Source organism: Ovis aries, chromosome 15, assembly GCF_016772045.2.
Source record: "Ovis aries strain OAR_USU_Benz2616 breed Rambouillet chromosome 15, ARS-UI_Ramb_v3.0, whole genome shotgun sequence".
In the NCBI taxonomy this organism is placed as follows: Eukaryota; Metazoa; Chordata; class Mammalia; order Artiodactyla; family Bovidae; genus Ovis; species Ovis aries.
In genome coordinates, this window is record NC_056068.1 from 77,157,216 (window position 1) to 77,180,790 (window position 23,575).

The window sequence follows — 23,575 nt, forward strand, 5'->3', positions numbered from 1 at the left end:
AAGCCCCTATAGATGTTCCTTAAAACCTTTGTAGAAAATCCCAGTGAATTAATTAAACAAGAATCAGCCTTGGCCACATTCCAAATTTCAATGATAATTGCAGCTGGAATGGATGAAATAGCCCACGATCTTCACCCCTAATAGAAAGAAGATGCTATTCGCTTAGTACCTGGCATAACAATTTCAGGAGGTCCATTCTTAGACTTCTGGCGTGATTTAAAAAGTATCACGGGGATGTCTTTCAAAATTTCAGTCAACGAGTCTGGTCATGTTAATGTGACAGAGTGTAAAGAACTAACAGTCAAATGCTATTTTTCTTTTTGAAGTTAGTAGGAAAGAAGTTACTTGTGAAAAATTTCCCTGCCAAATAACTAGTTAATTTCTTCTATGTATATTTAGGATTTGCTTCTCATTTTGATATATTTCCTAATGCAATAAACTTGTTTATCAGTGTGTGCACCATGGTATTCCTTTCAAGTAATCTACACTGCACATAAAAATGATCTGAATAATCAAAAGACTCCATGAAGCAAATGGACAGACAGTCAAATAAACTATATGCTCAAGTAATAAGGCAGCCTTTTGCCCTCTGTTGTCAAACTGGATGAAAAATAATTCCAAGTGTTTATGAGTAACTTCAAGTTATTCTTCAGGTTCTGCATAAGCGTCCAGAAGGTAAGACTGACATCAAATACTGGGAACCAGGCTCATAGTTGTGAGACTTTCTTTGTTATATAAGAGTAAATTACTTAGAGTAAATCAAACTTAGATTCAATTCTAGGTATATGACTTAAAAATGTGTACTTGAGAAAATGAATTAGATATTCTGAGCCTTAATGTCTTCACTTCTGAAACAAGAATTACAGCTCTTGCTACAGTAAATATCAAGTGAGTTGCATTAAACTATGAATATGTGATTGGAATATACTGTAGGAGTTTGGAGAAGTAGAGTGATGTTATCAGAATAAAATTAAAAAGGACAGTTTGGGCTGCTTCAGGAGAACTGGCTTTTGAGGCCAATATAAATGTGGAGAGACTTAGTAGGAGGCTATTATGATGGACCTAGAAAAAATTAAGTAGGGAATGATCAAATCTGTGATATATTTTGAAAGTAGAGTTAGTAGGATTTATTTAAATTTTATGAGAGTAATGAATGAGTAAAGAACACTAAAATTTTGTCTCTGAACAATAACATGGAAAATTATAGTATTTAATGAGATAAATAAGGAATGCCTCTTTAAAATTTTGTTTAGAAAATGCTCATGTTTATTGTGGAAAATTCAGAAGTTAGTTTTACAAATAGTAAACTGCTATTCAATTTGATATCAAAATTAGAGATGTTGCAAATCAACATTTGAAATTTAGGGGTTGGAGATGCAAAATTAGACTGCTGCAGTCTAACTTATTGGTCAGAAAAGGGAAATATGCACCTAAAGACCGAAGAAGTGTCAGTGAGGTTAGAGACAATTCAGGACAAGGATCTTCTACTCACACAGTCATTGATTACATGTATTACCTTAAGTGTGTCTCATATATTATACTTTGTTTCTATAAATGCTATACCTTTTCATGGCTTTCTCTTCCTATTTCTTTATACTTTCAATTATTTTATACACTCAGCTCAAGTACTGCTTCCTCTTGAAAGTCTTCTGTGATACTCATTTGATATATTCCTATATTATGACTCTTCAGCACTGTGTGAATTTAATGGAACTTAATACATGTGTCTGGAATTGCTTACTTTTTCATTCTGTGTCATATCACTGAGGTTAAAACAAACAAACAAACAAAAAACTATGCCTTATTCAATTAATCAAAATGTCTATGACACATTAGATACAAATGGATGTTCTATACATGTTCTTCCAATGAATGAATAAAAAATTATTCTTAAACATTTGAGCACCTTTTCCCCATTAAGTGTCCCCCCCCCCCGCCTTGTTTTTCATAGGTAAACTGCTTTAATATGTGAAGTCAGCTCCTGTACAGTTTAGATGGAATCAGGAAATAATGTAACCTACTTTGTCCTTCTGGGCCTTACACAGAATCCAAAGGCGCGGAATGTCCTTTCTGTTTTGTTCCTGTTCATCTACCTTTTGACTCTGGTGGGCAACCTTCTTATTATAGTGACTATAGCTGTCAGTGAGACCCTGAACTCACCGATGTACTTTTTTCTTGCTAGCTTATCATGTATGGATGTCACTTACTCCACTTCTATTACTCCCAGATTGATTTCAGAGTTGTTATTTGGGGAAAAAACCATATCCTTTGAATCTTGCATGACGCAGCTGTTTGCCGAGCACCTTTTTGCTGGATCAGGGGTCTTCCTTCTGCTGGTGATGGCATATGACCGCTATGTGGCCATCTGTAAGCCCTTGCATTACTTGGTTGTCATGAGGCAGAGGGTGTGTGTTGTACTGCTGGTGGTGTCCTGGGTTGGAGGTTTTCTTCACTCAGTAATTCAACTTAGCACTATTTATGGGCTCCCATTCTGCGGCCCCAATGTCATTGATCACTATACGTGCGACATGTATGCCTTATTGGAACTTGTCTGTACTGACACCTATGTCATTGGCATCTTAGTTGTGGCCAATGGAGGACTGATCTGCACTATAGTGTTTCTGCTCTTGCTCGTCTCCTATGGAATCATCCTGCACTCTCTGAAGAACCTGAATCAGGAAGGGAGGTGGAAAGCCCTCCAGACCTGTGGTTCACACATCACTGTGGTTGTCTGCTTCTTTGTTCCCTGTATTTTCATGTATGTAAGACCTGCTAGGACGTTTCCTGTTGACAAATTATTGAGCGTGTTTTTCACAGTCATAACCCCCATGCTGAACCCACTAATCTATAGTCTAAGAAATTCTGAGTTGACTAGTGCTGTGAAGAAGCTCTGGAGAAGGAACATCATCAGTTCAGTTCAGTCACTCAGTCGTGTCCGACTCTTTGTGACCCCATGAATCAGCACACCAGGCCCCCCTGTCCAACACCAACTCCCGGAGTTCACTCAGACTCACGTCCATCGAGTCAGTGATGCCATTCAGCCATCTCATCCTCTGTCGTCCCCTTCTCCTCCTGCCCCCAATCCCTCCCAGCATCAGAGTCTTTTCCAATGAGTCAACTCTTCGCATGAGGTGGCCAAAGTACTGGAGTTTCAGCTTTAGCATCATTCCTTCCAAAGAAATCCCAGGGCTGATCTCCTTCAGAATGCACTGGTTGGATCTCCTTGCAGTCCAAGGGACTCTCAAGAGTCTTCTCCAACACCACAGTTCAAAAGCGTCAGTTCTTCAGCACTCAGCTTTCTTCACAGTCCAACTCTCACATCCATACATGACCACTGGAAAAACCATAGCCTTGACTAGACGGACCTTAGTCGGCAAAGTAATGTCTCTGCTTTTGAATATGCTATCTAGGTTGGTCATAGCTTTCCTTCCAAGGAGTAAGCGTCTTTTAATTTCATATCTCATATTAAATAAGTGTATCATCTACCATGAAGGGAGTCATTTGACAACAGGTTCCATATCCTTAGAATGCAGAAGTCATTTTAAAATTCGATTCTGATTTAAATTTTTTTCTTTAAAAAGAAAAGATTCTCTGTCTTCAAAGAGTTTATGATCATTGCAATTAAAGATTACAATTATACAGCTGTGCTATTAATAACAGTTTCCTCCATACTAGAATGTAAGGTCCATAATTACTTCTTTATCATTGTACCTAGAAATGTGTAATGCCTAATAATAAATAATGATTAAGTGGGAAAAGCATTATATAGTAAAACTGATTTTTAGTCAATTTATGCAGTTAGCTTTTTTACTTTTTTTCAGAGACAAGATAATTTTTATTTAGTTTCTTGTAATTTACATAAACTTTAATTTTTACAATGTAAAATATTTAATTGTATATAAGTCCATTTGTTAGTATATTTCAGTTGCATTATACACACATGTTTTACTTTAATACTGTTAGTGTTCATAAGAAAATTGAAGTAAAATAGATAATAATAAACAACATAAATAAAACCAAATAATATGGGGTGAAGTGTCAAACAAATTTCTCCCTCTTCTCTCAATATTTTCCAATCTTCACTCTAAGAGGAAGAATCCAATTTTTATTTCTTAATTTTCATCTAATAAAAAACTTTGCAAATGCCAGTGTATTTGCCATATATATTTGCTTTTTCTATATATATCACATTTGCTCTTACTATGCCACATCTTAAAGATATTTCAATGCCAGCTCAAACATATCCCTTAACTTTTCTCATGTTTCACAATACTTCTTATAAATTTATATTAAAATTCATATGCCCATTCCTTTTCATGTGCTTTTAAACTTCTTTATGATAAGCAGCTTTCAAATAAATATATGTTTTCGAATATGTGCAAATATGATTACCTAGGCATAAAATTGTTGATTTGACATTTGAATCAATGACCAGGTAACATACACATTTAAAATGTTGATATTGATAGTTATTGACAAACTATTTTTCTGGAGGTTGTATAACAACTATGGTGTTGTCCACTGTCAGTGAGAATTCATTTGTCCATACTTTCAAGACCAGTACCTGATAAATATTTATAACAACTGATTAAAGTTATTTTTATACTTTGCTACCCTTTTTATATAATTTAGCTGGTCATCATTCAATACATTTAACTTGAGCTATATTTATATTTTGGAAGACATTTTATATGTATGTCTTTATTGCATTCAATTTTTGATTTTTATGAGATTATATATTTAAGAAATGATCTCTTTTACATTGTATATATATTTTCTGGTTATATGTTCTTAAATTTTTATCCTATGTAGAGTGCTTTTTGCATGTAATATTTTTATACTTTATACTCAGGTTTTCTGTATATTGCTTATGAAGAATTTTCTCATTTTACTTGTGACAATTCTTCAATTCTTTTTTAGTATTTCATTTTTAAAACATTTTTGATATCATATGGAAACGTTTGATTTGTCTTGAATTAATTTTGCTATTGGAGATAAATATGGGTTGAATTTTTCACTGTTTCTCCAAATTTTAGGTTTCTTTAAAATGGTCATGTAAATATACTTTTGCCATTGATTTAAAATCCTGACTATTGTATCCTGAAGTCCAATGTATTTGGATCTAATTCAAGACTCTATTCTTTTTTTTCCCCCAGTCTAGTTTCGATGCAGGATACAGGATGCTTGGGGCTGGTGCACTGGGATGACTATTCTTTTTCAAGGGTCTCTTTAGTCATGTGGAGATTGGCACATAATATAATTGCTATGATATATAACACATTTTGATAAGTAAAGAGACTAGCAGTCCCTCATTACTATTCTTTTTCAGAGGTATGTCTAGGCTTGTATATCTCTGTTCCAATTTATTACAAATAAAATAATAAATTGATATAAATAAGATAAATAATATAGTTTAAAATGCTGCTGCTGCTAAGTCACTTCATTCAGTTCTGTTCAGTTCAGTTCAGTCACTCAATTGTGTCTGACTCTTTGCATGGATTTCCATGGATTGCAGCACACCAGGCCTTCCTGTCCATCACCAATTCCCGGAGTTCACTCAGACTCACGTCCATCGAGTCAGTGATGCCATCCAGACATCTCATCCTCTGTCGTCCCCTTCTCCTCCTGCCCCCAATCCCTCCCAGCATCAGAGTCTTTTCCAATGAGTCAGCTCTTTGCATGAGGTGGCCAAAGTACTGAAGTTTCAGCCTTAGCATCATTCCTTCCAAAGAAATTCCAGGGCTGATCTTATTCAGAATGGACTTGTTGGATCTCCTTGTAGTCCAAAGGACTCTCAAGAGTCTTCTCCAACACCACACTTCAAAAGCATCAATTCTTCAGTGCTCAGCCTTCTTTACAGTCCAATTCTCACATCCATACATGACTACTGGAAAAACCATAGCCTTGACTAGACGGACCTTAGTCGGCAAAGTAGTGTCTCTGCTTTTGAATATGCTATCTAGGTTGGTCATAACTTTTCTTCCAAGGAGTAAGCGTCTTTTAATTTCATGGCTGCAGTCACCATCTGCAGTGATTTTGGAGCCCCCCAAAATAAAGTCTAACACTGTTTCCACTGTTTCCCCATCTATTTCCCATGAAGTGATGGGACTGGATGCCATGATCTTAGTTTTCTGGATGCTTTTTTAAGTCAACTTTTTCACTCTTCTCTTTCACTTTCATCAAGAGGCTTTTTAGTTCCTCTTCACTTTCTTCCATAAGGGTGGTGTCATCTGCTTATCTGAGGTTATTTATATTTCTCCCGCAATCTTGATTCCAGCTTGTGTTTCTTCCAGTCCAGCGTTTCTCATGATGTACTCTGCATATAAGTTAAATAAGCAGGGTGACAATATACAGCCTTGACGTACTCCTTTTCCTATTTGGCACCAGTCTGTTGTTCCATGTCCAGTTCTAACTCTTGCTTCCCGACCTGCATACAGATTTCTCAAGAGGCAAGTCAGGTGGTCTGGTATTCCCATCTCTTTCAGAATTTTCCACAGTTTATTGTGATCCACACAGCCAAAGGCTTTGGCATAGTCAATAAAGCAGAAATAGATGTTTTTCTGGAACTCTCTTGCTTTTTCCATGATCCAGCGGATGTTGGTAATTTGATCCCTGGTTCTTCTGCCTTTTCTAAAACCAGCCTGGACATCAGGAAGTTCACGGTTCATGTATTGCTGAAGCCTGGCTTGGAGAATTTTGAGCATTACTTTACTAGCATGTGAGATGAGTGCAATTGTGCGGTAGTTTGAGCATTCTTTGGCATTGCCTTTCTTTGGGATTGGAATGAAAACTGACCTTTTCCAGTCCTGTGGCCACTGCTGAGTTTTCCAAATTTGCTGGCATATTGAGTGCAGTACTTTCATAGCATCATCTTTCAGGATTTGAAACAGCTCAACTGGAATTCCATCATGTCCACTAGCTTTGTTCGTAGTGATGCTTTCTAAGGCCCACTTGACTTCACATTCCAGGATATCTGGCTCTAGATGAGTGATCACACCATCGTGATTATCCGGGTCATCAAGATCTTTTTTGTACAGTTCTTCTGTGTATTCTTGCCACCTCTTCTTAATATCTTCTGCTTCCGTTAGGTCCATAGCATTTCTATCCTTTATTGAGCCTATTTTGCATGAAATGTTCCCTTGGTATCTCTAATTTTCTTGAAGAGATCTCTAGTCTTTCCCATTTTGTTCTTTTCCTCTATTTCTTTGCATTGATTGCTGAGGAAGGCTTTCTTATCTCTCCTTGCTATTCTTTCGAACTCTGCATTCAGATGTTTATATTTTTCCTTTTCTCCTTTGCTTTTCACTTCTCTTCTTTTCACAGCTATTTGTAAGGCCTCCGCAGACAGCCATTTTGTTTCTTTGCATTTCTTTTCCATGGGGATGGTCTTGATTCCTCTCTCCTTTACAATGTCACGAACCTCATTCCATAGTTCATCAGGCACTCTATCTATCAGATCTAGGCCCTTAAATTTATTTCTCACTTCCACTGTATAATCATAAGGGATTTGATTTAGGTCATACCTGAATGATCTTGTGGTTTTACCTACTTTCTTCAATTTAAGCCTGAATTTGGCAATAAGGAGTTCATGATCTGAGCCACAGTCAGCTCCTGGTCTTGCTTTTGTTGACTGTATAGAGCTTCTCCATCTTTGGCTGCAAAGAATATAATCAATCTGATTTCAGTGTTGACCATCTGGTGATGTCCATGTGTAGAGTCTTCTCTTGTGTTGTTGGAAGAGGGTGTTTGCTATGACCAGTGCATTTTCTTGGCAAAACTCTGTTAGTCTTTGCCCTGCTTCATTCCGCATTCCAAGGCCAAATTTGCCTGTTACTCCAGGTGTTTCTTGACTTCCTACTTTTGCATTCCAGTCCCTTATAATGAAAAGGACATCTTTTCTCGGTGTTAGTTCTAAAAGGTCTTGTAGGTCTTCATAGAACCGTTCAATTTCAGGTTGATTATCTTTTGGTCATTATTTGAAATCATGATTACTATATCCTGAAATCCCCATATATTTGGACATAATTTGACGCTCTTTCGTTTCACTAATCTCTTTATTCATGTGCAGGTTGACACATAATTGCCATAATATGTGACATATTTTGATCTGTGAGGAGACTAGCAGTCTCTCATTTCTATTGTTTCTCACAAATATGCTTAGACTTACATATTTCTATTTCAAAATTATTAAAAATTAATGATAAATTTATGCAAATAAAATAAATGATATAGTTTAAAACTAAAACTAAAATTAAGTGAAAAGAAATTTAAAAGAGGCTAGTCACAAAACAATGTTCAGGCACTACTTTCAATAAGATTCACCTTCAGTTCAGTTCAGTTCAGTTCAGTCGCTCAGTCGTGTCTGACTCTTTGTGACCGCATGAATTGCAGCACTCCAGGCCTCCCTGTCCATCACCAACTCCCGAGTTCACTCAGACTCATGTCCATCGAGCCAGCACCTTAGGAAGGTGAAATTAGGAAGAGTTTGAAACACTGTTATTTAGGTGCCATAATACACATGTTTAGTCAAAAAGTCACCTCTTGTAAACTTGGGTAGAGTTCCTGTTTGTGTTTCTTGTAGATCGCTTTCTTATCCCTTATAGATCACTGTTGTTTTTCAGCTATGACACCTAAAATGCTGGCTGACACTGCTGTAAAAACAAAACAAAACAAAAACAAAAAACAAAAAAAATACCGCTTCTCTTTCAGTCAGTGCAGGACTCAAATCTTTGCTGAACATCTTTTGTCTCTGCTGAGATCGTTCTATCCATCATGATTACAATAAGCACTATGTGGCCATCTTCAAAACCCTGTGCTGTGAAACCATCATGAATGAAAGAGATGCGGCTCCCTCTTTCAAGTAACACGAGCTAGAGGGTTTGTCCTTGGAACCACCCAGATTCTCTTCATAGTGCAGCTGCCTGTCTGTGGTTCCAATGTCATGGACAGGTAATGTGTGACAAATTCTTTATTGAAACTTGTCTGCAGGGATGCTCACACACTTGGTCTCTGTTGCTACCAGCAGTGGGTCCATCTGCCTGTTGAATGTTTTCCCTTGAAGGTCTCCTGTGTGGTCCTCTTGACCTGTTGGAGGGAGAGGCGAAGTCCTCCCCACCTGTGTCTCTTACATCACTCTGGTCATCTTAGCCTTTGTGTTTGCTTATTTGTGTGTCTGTTCCCAAGTCCTGGCTACCTTTCAGATCGTGATAACTTCTTTCCTACATTTCTTAAGCTTGCACACTCAGTAATTTAGAGGTGAAATTGTTCTGAGGAATTTCTGGAATGAAAAAGTGAGTCTATAACAATATACAATGAGTTTTTCTTTAAAATGGAAAAGAGAAAATACAAGTTTATGATTGGGGACAACTGAACACCACTTATCAAAATTATGTTGGTTTTGAAATATAGGCCCTCAGAGGAAAGATCCAGGCTGAGCATTATTTACCATTATAAAGACTATTTAGATTTATGTATTGCTTAACTGTCAGTTGAACTTTAATTTCTATCAGAATTAGTATTCGGGAATTTCCTACAGTCCAGTGGTTGTGACTACCTGGTTTCATTGACAAGGGTCAGGCTTTCAGTCCCTGGTAAATGAACTAGGATCCCATAAGCCACATGGCACAACCAAAAACAACAAACAAACAAACAAAACAATGAATAAAATCTAGTTAACAATCAAAAAAGAGAGAAGCCATTAAGATACAGTTCTAGAGATTTTGTTCTTTTGAAATACAAACATATTTGTTTATCTCAAGTATTACAGTTTCTATTTAAGCCGTCACTCATCCATGTAGCATAAATTATTCTCTGTTCCTTGGAGGGTAAACTCTTTCCAATCAGTGTTTCATCAGTCACTTGGGCATCTCTGTTTGCAGCGTGGAACTGAAATACAATCTGTAGTGTGTATTCCCACTGCTTTGTAGGGAGGAAAGTTTCATGTCATAAAATCCCCTCTTTCCCCTGCAAAAGCAGGCAATTTGCACTAGTTTGGAGGGGCACAAAAATCCTTGAAATATGTTTGCTAACTTGCATCTAAAATCTGATTTTCAAACTCCAAAATAGTTTGGGTTTCGTTTCCTTCTTGCTCCCCGCCTTCTTCTTCTTTTTGTCTTTGTTTTGTGATGCATCCTGACTTAGAACAATGCCTAGCCTATCGTGAAAGTGTTAGCTCATGTGGGTACTTTGTTGAATTGATTACAAAGAGATTTAAAGTTGATAAATATACACTCCTGCTCATGCTCGGTCATGTCTGTCATGTCTGACTCTATGACCCCATTGACTGTAGCCCATCAGGCTCCTCTGTCCATAGGATTTTCCGGGCAAGAATATTGGAGTGAGTTGCCATGCCCTCCTCCAGGGGATCTTCTCAACTCAGTGATGGAACCCACATCTCCTGTGTCTTCTGCAGGTGGTTTCTTTACCACTGAGCCACCAGAGAGAAGCCCACAATACATCTGGTAGCTCAATCTGTAGAGAATCTGCCTACAGTGCAGGAGCCCCAGGTTCCATCCCTGAGTTGGGAAGATCCCCTGGAGAAGGAAATGGCAAACCACTCCAGTATTCTTGCCTGGAGAATCCCATGGACAGAGGAGCCTCTTGGGCTGCAGTCCATGGTATCCCAAGAGTTGGACACAACTTAGCAACTAAGTCACCACATGTTTGACATAGATCATAACAAGTCCTACTGGACAGCACGCGGAACCCTACTCAACTTTGCTGTAGACCTGAGACCAGCACATTGTTAAACACTCTAATATGGGCTTACCCAGTGGCTCTGTGGTAAAGAATCCACCTGCAATGCAACAGCTACAGGAGATGAGGGCTGGATCTCTGGATTGGGAACATCCCACGGAGGAGGGCACGGCATCCTCAATCCAATATCCTTATCAGGAAAATCCCATGGACAGAGGAGTCAGGTGGGCAACAGTCCACAGATTTACAAAGAGTGGGACATGACTGAAACCACGAGCATGCAACCATGCACGCTCCAAACTAAAATAAAAATTTAAAAACAACAATTTTACTTTAGTAGTTTTGTCACTGTATTGACATATTTACCTCTTAAATTACCCAGATGTATCTGAAGCCAGTGATATTTGCCTATACTTTGGGCTATCATGCTATATGCTATGTTCCTATCATAAATCAATTAATGAGGTCACCTTAGTTCATAAATTTACTTCTTAAATTATGGCTGAATATACATAATAAAATTCATATCTTTAATCATTTTAAAGTGGCATTAAGTTAGTTCTCATTGTTATGCAAATATTGCCACTGTCTATATCCAGAACTTTTCCAACTACTCAAACTGAATTCTAAAACCATTAAACAAAATTCTCCATTTTCCATCACTGACCTGTGGGCAACCACAGTTCTACTTTTGATCTATGATTTGATTATTAGGTGGCTCAGAGGTTAAAGTGTCTGCCTGCAATATGGGAGACCTGGATTTGATCCCTGGGTCTGGAATATCCCCTGGAGAAGGGAATGGCAACCGACTCCAGTACTCTTGCCTAGAGAATCCCATGGATGGAGGAGTCTGGTGGGCTATAGTCCATGGGGTCGCAAAGAGTTGGACACGACTGAGTGACTTCACTTTCACTTTCATGTGGAATCATACAAGATTTGTTTTTTGGTGACTGCCTTTTTTTTTCACTTAATGCCATATTATATCTTTTTTCCATAAAATACTCTCAGCAGTTGAAAATTATTTAGGACGTATACAAAAGTTTATTTCTAGACTCTTTTTACTCCATTAGTCTGTTGTCCATCTTGATCCCAATGCTAGTGTGTGATTACTGTAGCTTTATAGTATGTTTTAGAATCAGGAATTATGAGACCTCCAACTTTCTACCTTTTCAAAACTGTTTTGGCAATTTTGAAGTTCTTAATATTCCATATGAATTTTATCATGATTTTTTTACTTCTGCAAAAAACATTTTTGGAGTTTTGATAAGGAATGTCCTGAATCTTTAGATCACTTGAAGTAATGTTACCATCTAAATACTATTAAATATTATAGTTCATAAATGTTTTCCCACATATGTGTGTGTTCTATAAATACTTTGAGTAACATTTTGTGATTTTCAGTTTACAAGACTTTCGTCTCATTGGTTAAGTTTGCTCTTAATATTTTGTTCTTTTTGCTGCTTTGTAAGTGAAATTATTTTCTTAATTTCTCCTCGGTTTGATCACGATCATATAAAAACTAAACATCTTTTCATAAACAACTCTCAGCAAGTTGGAAATAGAAGGAATGTCCGTTTAGTCCAGTTCAGTTGCTCAGTCATGATGCGATGGACTGCAGTACGCCAGATTTCCCTGACCATCACCAATTCCCAGAGCTCACTCAAACTCACGTCCATTGAGTCGGTGATGCCATCCACCCATCTCATCCTCTGCCGTCTCCTTCTCCTCCTGACTTCAATCTTTCCCAGCATCAGGGTCTTCTCCAGTGAGTCAGTTCTTCACATCAGGTGGCCCAAATACTGTAGTTTCAGCTTCAACGTCAATCTTTCCAATGAATATTCAGGACTGATCTCCTTTAGGATGAACTGGTTGCATCTCTTTGCAGTCCAAGGGACTCTAAAGAGTCTTCTCCAACACCACAGTTCAAAAGCATCAATTCTTCAGCACTCATCTTTCTTTATAGTCCAACACTAACATCCATACATGACTACTGGAAAAATCATAGCCTTGACTAGACGGAATTTGTTGGCAAAGTAATGTCTCTGCTTTTTAATATGCTTTCTACGTTGGTCATAACTTTTCTTCCAAGGAGTAAGCATCTTTTAATTTCATGGCTGTGATCACTGTCTGCAATGATTTTGGAGCCCCCCAAAATAAAGTCTTCCACTGTTTCCCCATCTATTTGCCATGAAGTGATGGAATCAGATGCTTAGTTTCCTGAATGTTGAGCTTTAAGCCAACTTTTTCACTCTCCTCTTTCACTTTCATCAAGAGGCTCCTTAGTTCTTCCTCTCTTTCTGCCATAAAAGTGGTATCATCTGTGTATCTGAGGTTATTGATATTTCCCCTGGCAATCTTGATTATAGCTTGTGCTTCATCCAGCCCAACGTTTTTCATGATGTACTTTGCATATAAGTTAACTAAGCACAGTGACAATATACAGCCTTGATGTACTCCTTTCCCTTTTTGGAACTAGTATGTTGTTCCTTGTCCAATTCTAACTGCTGCTTCCTGACCTGCATACAGATTTCTCAAGAGGCAGGTCAGGTGCTCTTGTATTCCCATCTCTTTCAGAATTTTCCACAGTTTATTGTGAACCATGCAGTTAAAGGCTTTCGCATAGTCAGTGAGGCAGAAATAGATCTTTTTCTGGAGCTCTCTTGCTTTTTTGATGATCCAGCAGATGTTGGCAATTTGATCTCTGGTTTGTCTACCCTTTCAAATACCGGCTTGAACATCTGGAAGTTCACGGTTCACGTATTGCTGAAGCCTGGCTTGGAGAATTTGAGCATTACTTTACTAGCATGTGAGATGAGTGCAATTGTGCGGTAGTTTGAGCATTCTTTGGCATTGCCTTTCTTTGGGATTGGAATGAAAACTGACCTTTTCCAGTCCTGTGGCCACTGCTGAGTTTTCTAAATTTGCTGGCATATTGAGTGCAGCACTTTCACAGCACCATCTTTCAGGATTTGAAATAGCTCAACTGGAATTCCATCACCTCCACTAGCTTTGTTCGTAGTGATGCTTTCTAAGGCCCACTTGACTTCACATTCCAAGATATCTGGCTCTAGGTGAGTGATCACACCATCGTGATTATCTGGGTCATGAAGATCTTTTTTGTACAGTTCTTCTGTGTATTCTTGCCACCTCTTCTTAATATCTTCTGCTTCCGTTAGGTCCATACCATTTCTGTCCTTTATTGAGCCCATTTTGCATGAAATGTTCCCTTGGTGTCTCTAATTTTCTTGAAGAGATCTCTAGTCTTTCCCATTCTGTTGTTTTCCTCTATTTCTTTGCACCGATCACTGAGGAAGGCTTTCTTATCTCTGCTTGCTATTCTTTGGAACTCTGCACTCCAATGGGAATATCTTTCCTTTTCTCCTTTGCCTTTTGTTTCTCTTCTTTTCACAGCTATTCGTAAGGCCTCCTCAGAGAGCTATTTCGCTTTTTTGCATTTCTGTTTCTTGTGGATGATCTTGATCACTGTCTCCTGTACGATGCCACGAACAGGAATGTACCTCGGCATACCAAGTCCACATGTGAGAGAGCCATTGTTAACATCTTCCTCAACATTAACGCTTTAAAACTTCCACATTAAAATCTTGAAGAAGACAAATGGTCACGCTCTCACAAGTCCTTTGTAACATAGTACTGACATAAAAATTCCTGTGGAAATCTTAGATTTTCCTAAGTATAGCTTCTGTTTTCTGAAGTGAGATAATTTTGTTATTAATTTTTATTTAGTTTTGCTTTCTGTAACAGTTCTTCTGAAGGTAGCTATTTCCTTTCCTTTTTTAAATTTTTATTTTTTAATATAAATTTATTTATTTTAATGGAAGGTTAATTAAGCATCACTTTTTAAGAAAGACCGTCTCTGATTGCATTACCCACAGTAGAATTCTTCCTCTTATTTTCTATCCAGTACTCTATTTCTTATATTACAAACCATGAGTACAACTACAATTAATGTCTCTTTCTTTATTGTCTTACTTTATGAAAAAATAATAAAGGAATGTAGGAAAAAGACATTTTACATGATTTTAGCCCAGTTTTATTAATTGCTGTGTCCTCTCTTATTGTACAGTTGTTGACACTACAGAGGTGGCCTACTTTTTAAAAAAATTACTGATTGTTGAAATTATTAGCTTTATATCTACAATTTTAATACATTTAATTGTGTTTTTTGATATAATTTTTATATTTTTACCAAATTTTATGGTGATTAAACTGAGTATTAAACAAAAGTAAAGAAAATCTCGCTATTGCAGGTGGGGAAATACACAACAAGTAAGTTCACAGAAGCAGAATGACTGGGTTGATATTTTATTCTTGATTGGCAGTGGTCTGATAGAGATCTAAAATACTATTTTTTTCCCATGTTGCACTTTTCTGACATGAATTATGTGATTTGACCTATTAATATCTTTACATATAGATGTTCTTTAAAAACTTTGTGGAAAATCCCACTGAATTAATTAAGCAAGAATCAGTCTTGGACACATTCCAAATCTAAGATTCAATAATAATTGCAACTGGAAGGGATGGAATGTTTCATGATCATCATTCTTAAGTCGAAGTCAGGAGGTCCTTTCTTAGATTTAAAAAATACAGTCTGGCCATGTCAATGTGTCAGAGTGAGAAGGGCTAAACAATCAAATGCTATTTATCTTTTTAATGTCATTAGGAAAGAGGTTACTTATGGAAAAATTTCGCTGGGAAATGATTAGTTGCTACCTTCTATGTTTATATAGAATTTGTTGGCCATTCTGATAAATTTCCTACTGTGATAAACCTTTGTTTTTCTGTGTACATCATGGAATTCTTTTCAAACAATCTACACTGCATACAAAAATGACCCTCTGAATAATGAGAAGAATCCATTTAGAAAATGAACAGTTAAATGACATAATTTTATCCTCAAGTAATAGGCATCCTTTGCCCTCTACTGTCATACTGGATGAAAGAATTTCAGGGCTTACATTGAGTTAAAACTCATTCTTCAGATTGTGAACAAGCCTCCACAAGGGAAGACTAATGGAAAATACTGGGAGATAGCTTAACAATTGAGTGACTTTATTTATTATGAAAAAAATTAACTTACTTTGAAATAAATGAAACTTAGATTCAATTCTAGGTATAGCACTTAAAAAAGTATGACTTTGGGAAAATGAAATAGATGTTCTGAGCCTTAGCTTTTTCACTTAGGAAACAGGGATTGTAGTCTATGTTACTATAAATATTAAATGTGATACATTAAACTATGACTGCATGATTGGGACATACTGCAATATTTGAGCAGCAGAGTGATATCATCAGAATAAGACTGAAAAGGACAATTTGGACTGCTTCAGGACAACCAATTTTTGGAGGCCAGAATAAACATGGAGAGACTTGGTAGGAGGCTATCACAGTGGACCAGGAGTAATAATAATAATAAAAAAGTATAGCAGAAAAAAAGAGAAGGGATTGCAATTTGTGATATATTTTGAAAGTAGAGTCAATAGGATTTGTTTAATTTTTATGAGAGTGAAAAATAAGTGAAGAGAACTGAAATTTTTTATCTGAGCAATAACATGGAGAATTATACCATTTAGCAAGATAAATAGGTAATAATTCTTTAAGTTTTGTGTAGAAATGCCTACATTTATTGTGGAAAATAAAAAAGCTTGTTTTATAAATATTAGTTCAGTTCAGTTCAGTTGCTCAGTCGTGTCCGACTCTTTGCAGCCCCATGTACCTCAGCATGCTAGGCTTCCCTGTCCATCACCAACTCCCAGAGTTTACAAATATTAAGTTGCATTCAATTAGATGTCCACAATTAAGAGATATATAATTTGAAAATTAGGGGAAACACAGGGTCTGGAGGCACAAAATTAGACTGTTGGAGTATTTATTGGTCATGAAAAGGGAAATATTCACTTAAAGACCTGAGAAGTATCAGTGAGATCTGGGATAATTCAGGACAGAAACCTTTTCATGATTTGATCTACTTACACTGATTATGTAAATTACCTTAAGTGAGTCTCACTCTAATACTTTGTGACTTCACTGAAGTTCATTCCTGTCCTTTCTTTTTAATTAAATTAAAAAATTCAGCTAAAGCATTAATTCTTCTGGAAATTCTTCTCTGATTCTAATTTTGATTGATATATCCTTGTACTGTGACTCTTAACTTCTGTGACTATCCTTATAACTTAATACATGGGTCTGGAATGATCTGATCCCTAGCCATGTATTATATCATGAGGGCAAGCAACTCTACCTTATTCAACTTGGCAATTAAAATATCAATAATACATTGGATATGAAAAGATTCTCCACATACATTCTTTTAATTGAATTTATAACAAAGGATGAAAATTATAATTCATTTAAAAATTTCCCCTTGTTTTGTAGGCATACCGTTTCTAACATGTGAACACAGCACCTATACAGACTAGATGGAACCAAGGAACAATGTAACTTATTTCATCCTCTTGGGCCTCACACAGAATCCAAAGGAGCAGAAAGTCCTTTTTGTTATCTTCTTGTTCTTCTACATTTTGACTGTAGTGGGCAACCTGCTTATTGTTGTGACTGTAGCTGTCAGTAAGACACTGAACTCACCAATGTACTTTTTTCTTGCTAGTTTATCATTTATAGATCTAGTTTATTCCTCTTCTACTTCCCCCAGATTGATTTCAGATTTGTTCTCTGGGGAAAATACCATATCCTTCGAATCCTGTATGACCCAGCTGTTTACAGAGCACTTTTTTGGTGGATCTGAGATATGCCTTCTGCTGGTGATGGCCTATGACCGCTATGCGGCCATCTGCAAGCCCTTGCATTATCTGGCGATCATGAGGAAAAAGGTATGTGTTGTACTGCTGCTGGCGTCCTGGGTTGGAGGTTTTCTGCACTCCATTATTCAAGTTAGCACTGTTTGTGGGCTCCCATTTTGTGGTCCCAATATCATTGATCATTTTATGTGTGACATGTTCCCCTTATTGAAACTCGTCTGTACTGACACCTCTGTCACTGGCATTTTAGAGGTGGCCAGTGGGGGCTGATGTGCACTCTTTTGCTTCTGCTCTTGCTCGTCTCCTATGGAGTCATCCTGCACTCTCTGAAGAACCTGAGTCAGGAAGGGAGGCGGAAAGCCCTCCAGACCTGTGGTTCCCACATCGCTGTGGTTGTCTGCTTCTTTGTTCCCTGCATTTTCATGTATGCAAGACCTGCTAAGACCTTCCCCTTTGACAAATCATTGAGTGTGTTTTATATAGTCATAAGCCCCATGCTGAACCCACTGATTTACAGTCTAAGAAGTTCTGAGATCATGAATGCTATAAAGAAGCTCTGGATCAAAAAAGTGAGGTCAAGTAGCAAATAAGTGCATTATGCATTACAAAGACAGTAGTTTAACACTAGGAATTTACTTCAAATATCAAAGTCTATTGCATTGATGAAACTTTTCTCTGAAGAATTTATCAATTTTATTAAAGAATAAAATATTTCTTTATATTATTAATAGCAGTTTCCTTCCTTGAATGTAAACATTAATGTCTAGTTTATCACTGCAACTGGAAAGTTGAAATGCATTTAAAATAGAGTCAATAAGTCATATGTAATGAGTTGGTCAGAATTACAAAAATAATTAACTAATATGCATTACTTTTATTACTTTCTCATTTTTTGGAACCAGATTCTTACCTTTTATCCTCACTTTTTATTGTACTAATTAAAATATTTTATACTATATATTCTATCCTCTTCATTCACTTTTATTTGCTTACATATGAAAATTTAGTGTAACATTTTCCATTTTACAGGAAATTGAAAGTATGATGTATAATAGTAAATGTTAAAAAATAGAATCCCTACTGAAATAGAATCATGTAAAATGTACCTCCTGTCCAACCAATATCAAAATTTCCCAGTTTTTCCAGATGCAGTCACTATACTGTTTATAAGATTACTCAAATAATAATTTTTGCAAAACTAAGCATATTTTCATGTGTGTTTGCCTGTATGTCTCTGTGTATAAATTTTGCATTTTGCAACTCAGTTTTCTGAAGATCTTTCCATACAGTCTTCACAGATCTAACTCATTCTAATTTTCTCATACTGATCAGCTTCTTTAAAATAAATCTAAATTAAGAAAAAAAGATAAAAAAACTCTCTAAAATTTAGGTATCCAGTTTTCTTCAAGTTTGTTCCCTTTTTCTACAACAAATAATTCTGCAAAGAAGTCTTTTTAAAATTTTCTAAGCATGAGTTTCTAGAAGTGGAATTGTTAAGTGGTATAGTATTTAAAATATTGATATTCATAGTTATTGCAAAAATGCCAATATGAGCTTGAACAAACTTACTATTCTCCTCACTTTGGAAAATACATTAAACAATATGCTGAACCACTAGTGCTTGATAAACATTTATGGTATATGAAAATGTGATTAAACAAATTGTTTCATTTGTATAGTTTAATTTCTATTCAATAAACATAATTGAACTTGAGTATCATCCATGTTTAAATGGTTTGCAGTCCTTTTTCATGAACTGCCTATTAATGAATTTTTGTGTGCATTTGATTGCCAACACTTTTCCATACTGATTTTAATGATTGAATGACACACTAGTTACCCCTATTACCCTGTGTTTGGATTATTATTTTTCCTGCTTGTGATTTCTTTAAAAAAATTTTAAATACAGTGAAGAATATTTTTTGGCATGTACAAATATTTATACATTTACATAATTAATTCTATCAATATTTTTTACCTCTATATCTTGAATTTGTCTAACTCAGTGTTGTCAAAATATTCTTCACATTTTTCAACATTCAATTTTTTGTCTTTACATTTTATGCTTACATTTTCCTTTGATATAAGGAAATAAGTAGGGATTATATTTTAATTATTTTTCTAGATTGTCATTATTATAGATGTATAATTATTTTTCCCCATGGCTTTGATATCCTAACTTTGTATTCCAAAATATGGCAAGTGTTTGCATCAAATTCATTCCTCCACTAGCTTCCACTGGTGTCTTTATTCATGTGCCATTTAACACACAATGTAGTTGCGTACATTTGATTAGAATATACTTTACTAACTGAAAAGCCTGGGATTCCTTCATTGCTAATTTTTTTAAAGCTGTTAGTCTCTGAACTTCATTTTAAATTTTTTTTTAACTTTTTAAAATCCGAAGTATGCCTATTTTTGCATATTTGCATTTAAAAATTAGGTTTCAATAAGCTAGCCTGGTAAAAACTACATTGAGTTAGTATTTTGAGTAATATTTGCTTGAGAAAGCATTTGTATCTTCAGAGAATTGAGGATTCCTATCCACAAACTAAATGGTATCAGATCCATTGGAGAAAGGTTGGAATGAAGATTTATGCCACCTATTTGTGGTCATGTTGCATACATCTTATTCAAGAATATGTGAATTCAAAAATCTCTGGCTTTGAAAAATATTTGCATTTGGTAATTGGATGAAGGAACATGATTTTCCTGAGTTGAATTCTGGTTGTTCAGTTCAGACCTCTGTTCACCAGATCTAGATTTTTTTTTTAAAATCATTATCATTGTCACCTTAGTCTGCATGGGATGCCATAACAAAATACTATAGACTGCAGAGCTTAGACAACAGACATTTATTTTCCCATAGTTCTGCAGGCTGATATCCAAGGTCAGGGTGATTGCTAGGTTGGTTTCTGGTGAATCCTCTCTTCCTACCTTGCACTGGGCACCTTCTCACTCTGTCTCTCATGGCCTTTCTTCTGTGCACTTGGGCAAGACAAAGCTCTTTGTCCCTTCTACTTCTTATAAGGATGCCAGTTCTATCAGATTAGGACCCACCCTATGATCTCAAGGAGTATGAGCTATTTAGGTCCCCATTTCAAGGTTTCCAAGCCAGGGTACAAGATGTAGGAGTGAATAAACTTTTTAGATGACCTCAGTCTGACAATTTCTACAATCATGAGAGAGGTGGATACAGAAGTATTCAGCTGAATGGATAAATTCTTGACTCACTGAAATACTCTAATATAATAGAGTGAATATTGGTGCTTTTAAAAAAAATATTTATTTTGATTGGAGGCTAATAACTTTACAATATAGTAGTGGTTTTTGCCATACATTGACATGAGTCAGCCATGGGTTTACATGTGTTCCCCTTCCTGAAACCTCCTCCCACATCCCTCCCCATTCCTCAGGGTCATCCCAGTGCACCAGCCCTGAGCACCCTGTCTCAAGCATTGAACCTGGACTGGCGATCTGTTTCACATATGATAATATACATGTTCCAATGCTATTTTCTCAAACCTTCCCACTCTCACCTTCTCCCACAGACTCCAAAAGACTGTTCTATACATCTGTGTCTCTTTTAGTGTCTCACATATATGGTCATCATTACCATCTTTTAAAATTCCATATATATGTGTTAGTACACTGTATTGGTATTTTTCTTTCTGGCTTACTTCACTCGGTATATAAGGCTCCAGTTTCATCCACCTCATTAGAACTGATTCAAATATATTCTTTGTAATAGATGAGTAATATTCCATTGTGTATATGTACCACAGCTTTCTTATCCATTCATCTGCTGAAGGACATCTAGGTTGCTTCCATGTCCTGGCTATTATAAACAGTGCTGCGATGAACATTGGGGGTACACATGTCTCTTTCAATTCTGATTTCCTCAGTGTGTATGCCCAGCATTGAGATTGCTGGGTCATATGGCAGTTCTATTTCCAGTTTTTTAAGAAATCTCCACACTGTTCTCCATAGTGGCTGTACTAGTTTGCGTTCCCACCAAGAGTATAAGAGGGTTCCCTTTCTCCACACCCTCTCCAGCATTTATTGTTTGTAGATTTTTGGATTGCAGCCATTCTGACTGGCGTGAAATGGTACCTCATTGTGGTTTTGATTTGCATTTCTCTGATAATGAGTGATGTTGAGCATCTTTTCATGCATTTATTAGCCATCTGTGGTCATGTATGGATGTTAGAGTTGGAGTATAAAGAAAGCTAAGCGCTGAAGAACTGATGCTTTTGAACTGTGGTGTTGGAGAAGAGTCTTGCAAGTCCCTTGGACTGCAAGGAGATCCAACCAGTCTATCCTAAAGCAGATCAGTCCTGGGTGTTCATTGGAAGGGCTGATGTTGAAGCTGAAACTCCTATACTTTGACCACCTGATGTGAAGAGCTGACTCATTTGAAAAGACCCTGATACTGGGAAAGATTGAGGGCAGGAGGAGAAGGGTACAACAAGGGAGATGAGAAGGTTGGATAGCATCACTGACTCAATGGACATGGGTTTGGGTGGACTGCTGGAATTGGTGATGGACAGGGAGGCCTGGCATATTGCAGTTCATGGGGTCGCAAAGAGTTGGACACGACTGAGTGACTGAGCTAGCCATCTTCTTTGGAGAAATGTCTGTTTAGTTCTTTAGCCCATTTTTTGATTGGGTTGTTTATTTTTCTGGAATTGAGCTTCAGGAGTTGCTTGTATATTTTTGAGATTAATTCTTTGTCAGTTGCTTCATTTGCCATTATTTTCTCCCATTCTGAAGGCTGTCTTTTCACTTTGCTTATAGTTTCCTTCGTTGTGCAAAAGCTTTTAAGTTTAACTAGGTCCCAAAGTGTCAGACTTTATTTTTTGGGGGGTTCCAAAATCACTGCAGATGGTGATTGAGGTCATGAAATTAAAAGACGCTTACTCCTTGGAAGGAAAGTTATGACCAACCTAGATAGCATATTAAAAAGCAGAGATATTACTTTGCCAACAAAGGTCCATCTAGTCAAGGCTATGGTTTTTCCAGTAGTCATGTATGGATGAGAGAGTTGGACTGTGAAGAAAGCTGAGCACTGAAGAATTGCTGCTTTTGTACTGTGGTGTTGGAGAAGACTCTTTAGAGTCCCTTGGACTGCAAGGAGATCCAACCAGTCCATCCTAAAGGAGACCAGTCCTGATTGTTAATTGAAGGACTGATGCTGAAGCTGAAACTCCAATACTTTGCCCACCTCATGTGAAGACTTGACTCATTGGAAAAGACTCTGATGATGGGAGGGACTGGGGACAGGAGGAGAAGGGGACGACAGAGGATGAGATGGTTGGATGGCATCACTGACTCCAAGGACATGAGTTTGAGTGAACTCCGGGAGTTGGTGATGGACAGGGAGGCCTGGTGTGCTGAGATTCATGGGGTCTCAAAGAGTCGGACACGACTGAGCGACTGAACTGAAGTGAACTGAGGTCCCATTTGTTTATTTTTACTTTATTTCCGTTACTCTGGGAGGTGGGTCATAGAGGATCCTGCTGTGATTTATGTTGGATAGTGTTTTGCCTATGTTTTCCTCTAGGAGTTTTATAGTTTCTGGTCTTATGTTTAGATCCTTAATCCATTTAAAAAATATGTAATGCTTCATGAATTTGTGTGTCATCCTTGTGCAGGGGCCATACTAATCTTCTCTGTATCATTCCAATTTTAGTATATGTGCTGCCGAAGTGAGCACTATGCTTTAAAATAGTGAATCAAATAGTGATTTTTTTTTTCAGATATCACAATAGTGTCTGAAACACTGTAGTAATTTAAACAGTATGGTACTGGCTCATGGATATGTATACTGATTGAACAAAAGAGAAAGCTAAGAAATACAATAGTAAATATACTTTTGTATCTGGAAATAATGCTGTTCCAGGGTATTGGAATACAGAATTGTTATTCAATATATGTACTGGGAAAATTTCTTTATCCTTTTTTTGTTTTAAGAAAATCATGATTTAAAAAAAATTTAGTTTATTTTTTGTCTGTGCCACAAGGCACATGTGATTTTAGTTCCTCACCCAGGGGTCGAACCTGCATCCCTGCATTGGAAGCACAGAGTCTTAACCACTAGA

General features: G+C 36.8%; 1 protein-coding gene, 1 non-coding gene and 1 pseudogene across 2 annotated transcripts; 2 read left to right on the top strand and 1 right to left on the bottom strand.

Annotated features, from left to right (window-relative positions):
• The first annotated feature begins 1,994 nt into the window (after positions 1 to 1,994).
• On the top strand, positions 1,995 to 8,080 carry LOC105613586 (olfactory receptor 4A47-like). Its single transcript, XM_042232622.1, has 2 exons — positions 1,995 to 2,915; positions 8,069 to 8,080. The coding sequence occupies exons 1-2, from the start codon at positions 1,995 to 1,997 to the stop codon at positions 8,078 to 8,080; spliced, it is 933 nt and encodes a 310-aa protein (XP_042088556.1).
• Positions 8,081 to 17,135: 9,055 nt separating this feature from the next.
• Positions 17,136 to 18,064, top strand: LOC105613587 (olfactory receptor 4A47-like; annotated as a pseudogene).
• A 5,019-nt stretch (positions 18,065 to 23,083) lies between these two features.
• On the bottom strand, positions 23,084 to 23,190 carry LOC114118602 (U6 spliceosomal RNA). Its single transcript, XR_003591841.1, has one exon. It is a non-coding gene; the product is annotated as a U6 spliceosomal RNA (small nuclear RNA).
• Positions 23,191 to 23,575: the final 385 nt, after the last annotated feature.

What these genes read in the sequence shown, in the direction of transcription:
- LOC105613586 (XM_042232622.1), top strand. Translation starts at nt 1,995, where the DNA reads ATGGAATCAGGAAATAATGTAACCTACTTTGTCCTTCTGGGCCTTACA.